Below are 12,844 nucleotides of genomic sequence, written 5' to 3'. Positions count from 1 at the left end.
ACGTGCAGTTCTGGTCGCCCCTTTACAAGCTTTGGATAGATGCAGAGGAGGTTCACCATAATGATGCCTGTTTTAGGGGATATTAGCTACAGAGTGAGATTTGCAGACATGAATTGTTTTCTCTAGAACAACAGAGGTTGCATGGAGACCTGATAGAAGTTGTAAAATTATGAGAGGTAGACAATCAGAACATTTTTCCCAGGATGGAAACATTAAATACTAGAGTAGCTTTAAGGTGAGAGAAGCAAAGTTTAAAGGAGATGTGTTTATTTTACACAGAGGGTGGCGAGTGCCTGGAACATGCTGCTGGGGGTGGTGGTTGAGGCAGATACGATAGTGACATTTAAAAAAACATTTCGACAGGCATGTGAATATGCAAGGAATGGAGGTGAATGGATTATGTGCAGGCAGATAAGAGTTGATCTTGGCATCAGTACGGCACAGACATTGTGGGCTGAAGGGCCTTTTCTTATGCTATGCTGTTCTGTACATTTGACCGTCAAAAGTTCAATAGGTAATTGGTAGTAAATCAGTTCTTTAAGCATTATCTTAGTGCTTATTACACGATATGAAAGTTAAAACTAACATACAAAGCTTAATTAAAAAATATTTGAAAAAAAAACTTTTGATAGACTTTTTATAAGGAAAATATTTCCTGTTGGAAAAAAAAAGAATAAGGTCATACAGAACTAAGGATGATTAGAGGTTAGGAACCTTTTTGTCACATAATAAGTAATAGAAATGACAAATTTCTGGAAAGGCTCTGAATATTCTGACAAAGCTTTCAGGACTATATATAGGCAAGCCTATTCAATATAATTCAAATCTCCAACCATTTAAGATCAAGTGCAGTTTAATGGTTTCAAAATTAAACTGATGTTAGCACAATTTATTTACCCTGAATTTTCCAATTCCGATGGAACGGAGTGCCAAAGTTGCTGACATATTTAACTAATCTCATTTGAAAGAGATACAAATAGGTAAAGGGCAAAAATGATTATTTTATTTATGATCCCTTGATAAAAGATCTTGAGCCACTTTAGTTAAGTTTTGTTTGATAATGGTATGGTTGAATCACTGCATTAAACAAATATTCTAACAGATGAGGCAGGTTTTTAGGGGTGCCTCAAAACAAAAATAGAGGCAGAGCACTAGGGTGGGTGGTGGACGAGCAGGTATCTCAGTATCAAGGTCGGTGCAGCTGAAATCATAGCCAACAACGGTTAAATTATTAAAATATGCCAAATGCAAGGGACTAGAATCAGAGAGATGAATAGCTGGAGTAGCAACTGGAGAAAGGGTTGATGTTAATACCAACATAAACCATTACTCTACACATGGCATGGAGCTAATGCTACAAGGAATGAGCATCAATGTGAAAAGATGAGGTTAAATCGAAACAAATAAGTGTAAGCATTAACTCTAAAAGGAATAGGACATCAGTCTAACAGTGGAGTTACACCAAAAGGAACCTCTGTCAGAATATGGGTTGGAGTATCACACACACAAAAAAAGTCTTCCTTAAAAATTAACTGTAAAAATGAACAATTATCAGACCTGTTTTGCAGTACTAAAACCTTTGGCAACATCCAAGCATAAATTTCCTTGTGTCTGCAAGTAATCTACTGCACAAAACCAAGCCACTCAAAACCACTTCTCTATTCCTGTATTAACACTCCAAATAATACATCGCACCATGTCTGCACATCTCTCCACGCCCTTCCTTCTCAAGGTTACATCAGGCCTCCACTTAAATGCATCAACACTGTTTCAATTCTTATGTATCAAGTGCTCGTCATTCTCATCTCTGTGTTGTGAAATTATTCCAAAATTTGTGTTCTCATGTCAGGAATCAGCACAATTGGGCGGCAGGGAGGCGCAGTAGTAGAGTTGCTGCCTTGCAGCGCCAGAGATCCAGGCTCCAGGTGCTTGTCTGTACGGAGTTTGTACGTGCTCCCAGTGACCACGTGGGTTTTCTCCGAGATCTTCAATTTCCTCCCACACTCCAAAGACGTAAAGGTTAGTGGGTTAATTGGCTTGGTATAAGTGCAAATTGTCCCTTGTGTGTATAGGATAGTGTTAATGTGTGGGGATCATTGGTCGGTGCGGACGCGGTGGGCCAAAGGACCTGTTTCAGCGCAGTATCTCTAAACTAAACTAAACTAATCGCTAAAATATACTACACAAAATTTGTACATGCTCGTCACATTCATCCATAACACTTGTGTACGGTATACTTAAAAATGAACTTACAGAAGATTTTTCTGACTTTTTCTTTTCGTCCATCCTACTGATGACCCTGAGAAACATGATTAGATATTGACAATCAGCAAATATGAAAAATAGCAAATGGCTGAGAGAATTAGACAATCACAAAAAGGCATTTTGAAGACACAGGGAACTGCAGATATTAAAACCTTGAGCAAAACACAAAGTGCTGGGCGTGGATTACGCTGTATCTAGAGGGAATGGATAGGCAATGGATAGGTTGGGACCTTTCTGCCAAAGAAAAAGTATTTTATTCATTTTAACTAACCTTTCCCCCTCAGTCCATAACTAAGCCAAGTAAGTAATTCATAATGCATAAGTAAATAATGTTTATAGCTGTCTTCATGCATATTCAAATTCCAAAACATTTCCATTGTTGCATGCACTAAATCTGAATTCATATCGCTCATGCAAAGCTACCACTAAAGAATATTTAGATTGTCATTTCTAGGTCATTGTGGACAGTACTAATAAAAATGATGTGCGGCAGAGAATGTCTGAAACAGTAAGGTTAGGCAGCCTTTATGGGAACAGAAATACAGCCAGCATCTCATGTAAATGACCCTTCATCAAACCAGAAAAATGTGAGATACAAAATGCTGGGGTAACTCAGCGGGACAGGCAGCACCTCTGGATAGAAGGACTGGGTGACATTCCGGGTCGAGACCCTTCTTCAGACTGAGGTAAGCGGGTAAGGAAGGGTAAGGTGAGATACAGAGATAAGGAAGGGTAAGGTGTGAAAACGAGACAAAGGGGATAGAGACCAAGGAAAATGTAGAATAGATCATTGTTAGCTAGGCAAATGTAACAACAAAGCAAACAGAGATAAAATATAATTGAGAACAGTCAGACTGGTTAGAGAACTGGGAAGGGGGGAGGGGATGGAGAGCAAGGGTTTATTTTGGGCAAGAGCAAATTGGAGGAACAACACCTCATATTTTGCTTGGGCAGTTACACCCCAGCAGTATGAATATTGACTTCTCTAACTTCAAGTAATATGAAGCATGGTGAGATTGCAAAGTTCAGGTGAGTTAGGATCTACATAAATGATGGCAGTATAAAGCTCAAAAGATGCTCTGATTTGAATTCAGGTGGCATAAACACTATTTAAGTTTGAAAAGAAACCTGATTGCTTCTAAATAAAACCTTAGCCTGTCAGAAACTTGTCCAATTATGCAGATTGCCCTTTCCTGATCCCATCGAGACTTATTTGGGGAAATTTGTGATCAGTCTGAAGATGGGTCTCGACCCGAAACGTCGCCCATTCCTTCTCTCCAGATGCTGCCTCACCCACTGAGTTACTCCAGCATACATTGCATCAGTAGGCCAATGATGAGTGAACATTAATATTGCATTCAGACATGACATTGATATAGACATGTTGATGCTATTAATGAACAATTGTGATAATAGTAACCTCCCTCAACCGGGAGGAAACATGCCTAACATAGAGTTGGCAAATACCCCCGATCTAGCAATGGGTTTGTTCTGAATATTTGGACAGATCAATAGTTTGACCATCCTGTAGCCGCTAGGATGTGGTCCTGGTGGAGTGAGACTCAAAATGTCAATGTTCACTCCTGTATATGCCAGACACATTTTAATCCTCTGGAGAAGGTTTGTAGTGATTCCTTCTAACGAGGTTTATGTAACAAACAATATTGTTAGTCAGAGTCTATAAGGCTCTTAGGGACCTTGACATACTGGTGTAGATGCGTGATTACACGCAACCCAAGGTCCATGGGATATGCAACATCTAGTTTGGTCTAATGTCCCTGTCTACTCTGCTTGACTAATCTTAAACAAACCATGTTATTATAGCCCGCATATATGATCATCCTATCCAGTGTAGCAATGACTGGACCCGTAGCGCTGTACTCAGCACCATGGCATAACCACTAGTAAGTGAGTTTGACCAAGGACAGGGATGTTGCTGGTGCCCATCGGCGAAGTGACGTAGCACAATGTTAACAACCCATATCTCTGCGTCCCTAGACCTGGGAGGTTTTAAGTTGACGATACCCTTCATAATCTAGATGTCAGAGGGTGAGACCGGACAGAGTGGTTTATGTTCCCCGCAGCCAAATGATGAGGAGGTACTTCAGGCGCAGTAAATGGAATATTAACTTAATGTTATAATCCTATAAAACTGAATTTCAAGATATCAGTCATCCGTGCCGAGTTAAATGTAAAGAAGCATAAACAATACTTCCCATCTCCTATGAGGAATGCTGCTATTTGATGCTATTCCTGCAATCTGCAGTGAGCACACCCAATGCTTTAGGTTTGACAACCCGAGCCGCAGGAACGGTCTCTCAGAGTCTGTAAGTCAATGAATTGATTTTATCATGCAGAGGATGGTTTCAACATCACAACTGAACCAGCATCTTTGTGTCCAGAAATAACCATGTAAGGTTTTATGCTCATTCCCCACATCAGCGGGAACCATGGGTAAATAACCCAGGCAGGCACTATGAAAAAGCCGGAAGCGGGAATTTTGCTGAATTTTGCAAGACCCGTCCTATGAGGCCAAATGGAGGAAGACATAAAAGAACATTCCTCCCTAGTGTAGAGAGAATGCACCCTTCGCCACTGATATGCCTCAATTTTTTTGCAACTGGTGATTGAGCCTGGATGCAAGCATCTCGATCGTTAGTGTTCCATCGATCCACAATGTCATTAAATACCTTGTGATCGCACATTAATTTTGTGTTGTCATTGATTTGCATGATAATACACCAGTGCTAAATGCAGTTAGGTAAAACTATCACCGGATACTTTGATTTGATTATACCTTAGTGATTAACATATACCACCATCAAAGTGTATCACCTAGGACTTGTACATGCAGATGTGCATATTCACACACCCTTTAATGCACAGAACGCACCTGATGTCCATTGGCAGTTGATACCATGACTGAACAATTGATAACTCGTGCTAATCCCATCTGCCTCCATAACTAGAGATGGTATTAGTAAATTTCCCATCTTTGAGCAATAGCATCAGTTTGTGAATGACTGAAGATTTACGGATGAGAGGTTTAGTGGAGCAACGCTGAATACTGTTCGTCCACCATTGTGACTTTGATAGTTTCAGCTGGAAATAGCAGATGTCTAATCTTTTGTCTCAGAGCCGAATCCCAGACAAATAAATTCCAATAATCAATAGTTTCAGTTGGTATCAGCTTAATTTAAATTTAACTGGACCGGTTAGAACCCCAATTTATCAAATATAGTTATGTGGCTGATAAGGCTAATTTAGTAAAATTCAGTATGTTCAATATCATCCAGATTGGCCATAACACTTATGTGTTAGCTCTGTGCAGTCGAAGCACTGATTGTAGTGATTTGGTAAATAATCTGGAAACTGAAGTTAGCCCATATTGCAACGCTCTGAGTGTATCATTGCCTCATCCAGTTAAATGTCAAATATCTCCGAACCCTGTGAACGGAAATGATCACATGGAAGTTATTCAGAAATGTCTATACTGCACATGCAGGTTGAGGCTGTTGACAATGGTCAGTCCACATCTCCCATAATTGTGAGCCTGCCTTGAAAGGCAACTCCACTATACCTGTTGTGCAGTATAAACTAATCTTATGTAATCCCAAACCAGGGTAAATATTCAAACCAGTGTAAATATTACCAATTTGTATCCGTGACAGGAGACATCTTCGATGTGGCTCCCTACCTTCACACGGGGAACTTCCAGGAGTTGCCTCAATCAGCTTCATCCTTCCACATCCGAATGGGAGGACTTATGCAACCCGATCCAGGAGATGCCTCAACCATGTGTGCATGATTTTGCACTTCTGCTCCTGGGAGGTAGAGGAGCTCGAGTACGGGGTTGGCGCATCTTCCATGAAGGCCGTTCTGGGCTGTGGCCTAAAAAGACCTTTGTTCTGGTTGTACGGCCTTCAAGCTTTCACCAGCTTCAGTGTATCGTGGTTTGCTGATGGTTGCGTAGGGGTGCTGCCGCCGGAGATGTGAGGTCTTGCATGAAGATGTGGCCTTCATTCACAGTCTGCGCCTACTGCTGGTTGTGTTGTTCCTGCACCCCCTGCACACCTGTGGTATCTTCAGCCAAACCCGTCTTCCGAGTCAGCCCAGAAGTGATTCCTAATACTCCCCTCTGTCGAGGGAGATGCATTATGCAGCCCTCGATAAGGTGCTGCCATGGGCGTCCTAGGACCCCGTGGTGACTAAACTCCATATACTGGAGCATGTCACATTGGAGCATCTGCTCCATCAACCGCACCATGTGGGATATGCGATCACAGTCGCTCCCGCCGGCGGTGAGTCTTCACAGCCCGACTCGTCCGAGTCTTCGGGCCTGTCCGACTTCTGCTTGGCCTTCCCGCTAGTCTGTGGTGTCGATTCCGACTGAGCAGGTGCCAGGTCGGAGACTGCTGATCAATAGCGATCCAGGTGCAGCCTACCGCCGCTGACTGCCCGCAATTCCGCGGTCCTCCGCAGTCAGTCTGGATGTGGTCCATTCCTCTAACATATTCTCACAAAATAGCACAAAACGACCTTAGAGTAAGGAATTTGCCTGCATGTCCTGTTTTAAACCTTCTGCTGCAGGGGCAATGTTCCTCCCGAGCCTGGTCTCCTGGTCGTAGTTGTTGCAGCTGGGGTTCCCTCTGTGGTCCTTGTAGAAGGGCTTCCATTGTCGGGTTATTTCTCCCCCGAGCTTTACCTCCGCGGTCCCTATAGCAGGGCTTCCCCCCCACCTCCCCCCCGAGCTGGGTATCCCCGCAGTTACTGCAGCCGGGATATCCCCGTGGTCCCTATAAAAGGGATAGCCGCGATTAGCAAAGTCGGGGGCTGGGGGGGTATCCTGCTCTGGGTGCCACCAGCACCAATATGAAGCCGCTGGTTTTACTGCCAGCGGCTCGGAAAGCGACCTGCCGCCGCCAGCTCCCCGCATTCCGCAGTCTTCCGAGCGGGTTCTCCACCTCCAGGTGTCACCGGCACCAATATGAAGCCGCTGGCTCCACTACCAGCGACCTGAAAGGCGAATCCACCGCCGCCCGCTCCCCGCATTCCGCGGTCTCCCGAGCTGGTTCTCCACCAATATGAAGCCTCTGGCTCCACCACCAGTGGCTCGAAAGGCGAATTCACCTCCGCCTGCTACCCGCAATCTGCGGTCTCCCGAGGGACTTGGTCCGTGGGCAGGCATCCCCGTGACCTGGGTTCCCTGGTAGTTCGTGACTGGGGTTCCCCCTTTGTCCCGACTTCGCCCCGGACTTATAGCAGGACCTCTAAGTGGAGGTTCCTGCAAGAAGATGAAAATCTGAAAAGTTAAAAAAAAAACTTACCTCAGGTCTGCTGCTGGCAGGAGAATCATGTCCACCCTGCCAGTCGTAACGCAATGCGATAGACGATATGACACGCATGCGTACTGGCGGGGTCTTCACGTAGTCACTCACGTGACTCCGAAGGAAAATGCTATATTTTGGTTTGTGTTACTGAGAGACAACACTTAGAAAATAAGGGAAAAAAGGGCTGAGGCTGGATCCTTGGAGATCAACACTGGTAAAGGTGCAAACACTGAAAAGGCGGTGGGGGAGGGATAGGGTGGAGGTTATAGGGCTAGGGGAGATATGAAGGTGGGGCAGCATGGGTGACGGGGTTATCGGGGTGAGGTCATTGAGAAGGAGGTATGGAGAGGGAGGTGTGGGAGACTGTGGGGAAGGGGGTTGTGATGGTGGAGCAGTGGGAGAGGGAGGTATGGGGGTGCAGAGGGGTTATGGGATGTGTGATAGAGATATGTGATAAAGTAATAGAGTGAGTGATACATCGTGTCCTTCGGCCCAATTTAACCACACCGGCCAACATGTCCTAGCTCCACTATCCATCTGCCAGCGCTTGGTCCATACCCTTCCAAACCTGTCCTATCCATGTACCTGTCTAATTGTTTCTTAAACATTGGGATAGTCCCTGCAAAACTACCACCTATGGCAGCTTGTTCCATACACCCACCACCCATTGTGTGAAAAAGTTACCCCTCAGATTGCTATTCCTGGCTGCAAGAGGGCCAGGGCTGGGAACTGAATATTCAAGGGTATACTTCCTAATGAAAAGACAGACAGGTGGGCAGAGGGGGTGAGGTAGGTCTGATGGTGAGGAATGAAATTCAGTCCCTTGCAAGGGGTGACATTGAAACAGGAGATGTGGAGTCAGTATGGATAGAACTAAGGAATTGTAAGGGTAAAAAAGACCCTAGCGGGACATCTACAGGTCCCCAAACAGTGGCCTTGGATATAGGGTGCAAGTTGAATCAGGAGTTAAAATTGGCATGTAGTAAAGCTAATGCTATGGTTGTTATGGGAGATTTCAACATGCAGGTAGACTGGGAACATCAGGTTGGTCCTGGACCCCAAGAAAGGGAGTTTCTGCAGTGCCTCCATGATGGATTCTTAGAGCAGCTTGTATTGGAGCCTACCAGGGAGAAGGCAATTCTGGATTTAGTGTTATGGATGACAGTGGAACAACAATGGCAGGTATTTCTGGGAATAATACAGAAGGTGCAGGATCAGTTAATTCCAAAGAGGAAGAAAGATTCCAAGGGGAGTAAGGGGCAACCGTGGCTGACAAGGAACATCAGGGACAGTATAAAAATAAAATTTGTAGCAAAGATGAGCGGGAAACAAGAGGTTTGGGTAATGTTTAAAGAGCAACAGAAGATAACTAAAAAGGCAATACGGGAAGAAAAGATGAGGTACGAAGGTAAGCTTGCCAAGAATATAAAGGAGGATAGTAAAAGCTTCTTTAGGTATGTGAAGAGGAAAAAAAATTGTTAAGACCAAAGTTGGACCCTTGAAGACTGAAAAAGGTGAATTTATTATGGGGACCAAGGAAATGGCAGATGAGTTGTACAGGTACTTCGGATCCGTCTTCACTAAGGAGGACACAAACAATCTTCCTGATATACTAGTGGCCAGAGGATCTGGGGTGACGGATTAACTGAAGGAAATCCACATTAGGCAGGAAATGGTGTTGGGTAAACTGATGAGACTGAAGGCTGATAAATCCCCAGAGCCTGATTGGCTGCATCCCAGGGTACTTAAGGAAGCGGCTCTAGAAATTGTGGATGCATTGATAATAATTTTCCAATGTTCTTTACATTCAGGATCAGTTCCTGTGGATTGGTGGGTAGCTAATGTTATCCCACTTTTTAAGAAAGGCGGGAGAGAGAAAACAGAGGAATTGTAGACTAGTTTGACTGACATCGGTCGTGGGGAAGATGCTGGACTCAATTCTAAAAGATGAAATAGCGGCACATTTGGATAGCAGTACAGGATCGGTCTGAGTCAACATGGATTTACGAAGGAGAAATCATGCTTGACTAATCTTCTGGAATTTTTTGAGGATGTAACTAAGAAAATTGACAAAGGAGAGCAAGTGGATGTAGTGTACTTGGACTTTCAGAAAGCATTTGATAAGGTCCCACATAGGAGATTAGTGGGCAAAGTTAGGGCACGGTATTGGGGGTAGAGTGCTGACATGGTTTGAAAATTGGTTGGCAGACAGGAAACAAAGAGTAGAGATTAACGGGTCCCTTTCAGAATGGCAGGCAGTGACTAGTGAGGTGCCGCAAGGCTCGGTGCTGGGACCGCAGCTATTTACAATATACATCAATGATTTAGATGAATGGATTCAAAGTAACATTAGCAAGTTTGCATATGACACAAAGCTGAGTGGCAGTGTGAACTGTGAGGAGGATGCTATGAGAATGCAGGGTGACTTGGACAGGTTGGTTGAGTGGGCAGATGCATGGCAGATGCAGTTTAATGTGGATAAATGTGAGGTTATCCACTTTGGTAGCAAAAACAGGAAGGCAGATTACTATCTAAATGGTGTCGTTGCGAAAAGGGGAAGTACAACGGGATCTGGGGGTCCTTGTTCATCAGTCAATGAAAGTAAGCATGCAGGTACAGCAGGCAGTGAAGAAAGCGAATAGCATGTTGGCCTTTATAACAAGAGTAGTTGAGTATAGGAGCAAAGAGGACGACCTTCAGCAGTTGTATAGGGCCCTAGTGAGACCACACCTGGAGTATTGTGTGCAGTTTTGGTCCCCTAATTTGAGGAAGGACATTCTTGCTATTGAGGGAGCACAGCGTAGGTTTACAAAGTTAATTCCCAGGATGGCGGGACTGTCATATGCTGAGAGAATGGAGCAGCTGGGCTTGTATACTCTGGAGTTTAGAAGGATGAGAGGTAATCTTATTGAAACATATAAGATTATTAAGGGTTTGGACACGCTAGAGGCAGGAAACATGTTCCCGATGTTAGGGGAGTCCAGAACCAGGGGCCACAGTTTAAGAATAAGGGGTAAGCCATTTAGAACGGACACGAGTAAACACTTTTTCTCACAAAGAGTTGTGAGTCTGTGGAATTCTCTGCCTCAGACGGCGGTGGAGGCCGGTTCTCTGGATTCTTTCAAGAGAGAGCTAGATGAGGGCTCTTAAAGATAGCGGAGTCAGGGGATATGGGGAGAAAGCAGGGACGGGGTACTCATTGTGGATGATCAGCCATGATCACATTAAATGGCTGTGCTGGCTCGAAGAGCCGAATAGCCCACTCCTGCACCTATTGTCTATTGCCTAAATCTTTTCCCTTTCACATTAAAGCTATGACTGCTGGTCATCGATGCCCCTACTCTGGGCAAGAGACGCTGTGAATCTACCCAATCTATTCCTCTACTGATTTTATACACCTCTATAAGATCACCCCTCATCCTCCTGCACTCCAAGGAATAGAGTACCAGCCTGCTCAACCTCTCCCTGTAGCTCAGACCCTCTAGTTCTGGCAACATCATCGTAAATCTTCTCTGTACCCTTTCCTGCTTGACAATATCTTTCCTAGAACATGGTGCCCAGAAGTGAACACAATATTCTACGAGAGGGTTACGGGGGAGGTATGGAAGGAGTGTGTTGTGGGGAGGGGGTTATGGAGGGGGGAGTGTGGTGGGGAAGGGGTTATGGAGGGGGAGTGTGGTGGGGAGGGGGAGTGTGGTGGGAGGGGTCTTGGCAGGGGGAGTGTGGTGGGGCAGTGCAGTTTGATGGGGTTAGTAGGAGTGTTGGTGGGAGGGGGTTATAAGGGGGGAGGGGGTTATAAGGGGGAGTGTGTTGGAGGGGGTTCGTGGGGGTGTGGTGTAGGAGGGGGTTTATCGGGGGCGTGTGGTGGGGGGTGTCGCGGGGCGTGTGGTGGGGGGGTTATGGATGGGGGAGTGTGGTGGGGAGGGGGTTATAGAGGGGGAGTGTGGTGGGGAGGGGGTTATAGAGGGGTAGGGGGGTGGGGAAGTGGTTATGGAGGTGGGTGTGGTGGGGGATGTGGGGTTGGTTCGGGTTACGTGGAGTGATATTGCTCCCGTTTGGCCCGGGCCACCCGCACCGCATTTCCGCCCATCTCTCGCAGCGCCTCCCAATTATCCCCATCATTGGCACTGATTTCCCATCAAGGAAGCGGACGAGACGGGACGCGGCGCATTTACCCGAGCTCGGCCTCCGCTGCGCGTCACGGCAACCCTGGCGACGACCAGCGTCGCGGCTCCTTCCTCAGCATCAAACTACCGTCCCCGGCGCCGGCCGCCCTCCACCGGCAGCGCCGCCTCACGGCGCCAGGTGTCACTGCAGGCGGACAGCCGCCCCCGGCAGCGCCGCCACACGGCGCCCGGCGCCACTGCAGGGTAAAAGCCGATGGTCACAGCGTGGGCGGGAAGCTCCGAGTGGAGCGGTGGCCGTCGACGCGCGATGGTAGAACTGTTTCCGAGAAGAGCGATGGGAATTTGTGGTGTCGCATCATAATGAAACTATTAGGTATTTTCCTTCTTATGTATGGTATCCCAATTCGCTGTTGAAATGTGTGAAAATCCTCACGTGTGCAGCCTCTTGCTATAAATGGTCTTTTCTCCAAACCATTACATAGCAATGTTACAAAATTTTGAGATTTTAAAAATCAAGTCTGCAATTTATCCCTTCAGATAAAGCATAAAAATAAGTTTAATTTCAATTCAAGAGAGTTTATTGTCATGTGTCCCAGAAAGGACAATGAAATTCTTGCTTTGCATCAGCACAACGGAATATAGTAGGCACGAATACAGAACATATCAGTGAGTCCATATACCATTATATAAATATATACACACATGCAGGGCCGGCCTTAAGCCGATTGCTCCCAATTGGGCCCCGCGCCTAAGGGGGGCCCCGCACTAATGTTCCGTATTTCGTACGGAAATACGAATTCTCTTTGTTAAATAAAGTTTTTTTTAAATTCGGCCATCCGGATTTTTTTTTTAAACGAACATGTATAACCAAAGATCTTTAGCAGAGCTCCACTATAGGATCTCTGTGTATAACAACCGCTGCACGGCCATCGGACACAAACGATTTGTTAACTAGTACTGTTAGCACTTCTTAACAGCAAGTACTTAACACGTTGTTATACAATGTCATCAATGCATCCATCCGCATTCCTCAGTAAATGTTATTGTGTTTTGAACAAGTATTAATGACGCCGTGTTCCTTTGAATAAAATTCACGCGGCGTCATTAATACTTGTTTAAAAC

At 45.4% G+C, this 12,844-nt stretch overlaps 1 protein-coding gene across 2 annotated transcripts in view; it reads right to left on the bottom strand.

The window, feature by feature from the left end:
* Positions 1–11,880, bottom strand: part of LOC116980779 (E3 ubiquitin-protein ligase DZIP3-like) — an 87,866-nt gene extending 75,986 nt beyond the window's left edge. For both annotated transcript variants that reach the window (XM_033033363.1, XM_033033364.1), the window contains exons 1-2: positions 11,771–11,880; positions 2,254–2,299 (exon numbers count right to left, since the gene is read on the bottom strand). In XM_033033363.1, coding sequence (XP_032889254.1) covers positions 2,254–2,286 — 33 coding nt within the window. In that variant the 5' untranslated portion in view covers positions 2,287–2,299; positions 11,771–11,880. The remainder of the gene's footprint in view (positions 1–2,253; positions 2,300–11,770) is intronic.
* Between the last annotated feature and the right edge of the window lie 964 nt (positions 11,881–12,844).

This window comes from Amblyraja radiata, chromosome 14 (assembly GCF_010909765.2).
Source record: "Amblyraja radiata isolate CabotCenter1 chromosome 14, sAmbRad1.1.pri, whole genome shotgun sequence".
In the NCBI taxonomy this organism is placed as follows: domain Eukaryota; kingdom Metazoa; phylum Chordata; class Chondrichthyes; order Rajiformes; family Rajidae; genus Amblyraja; species Amblyraja radiata.
This window is presented reverse-complemented; position numbering and strand designations above follow the sequence as displayed.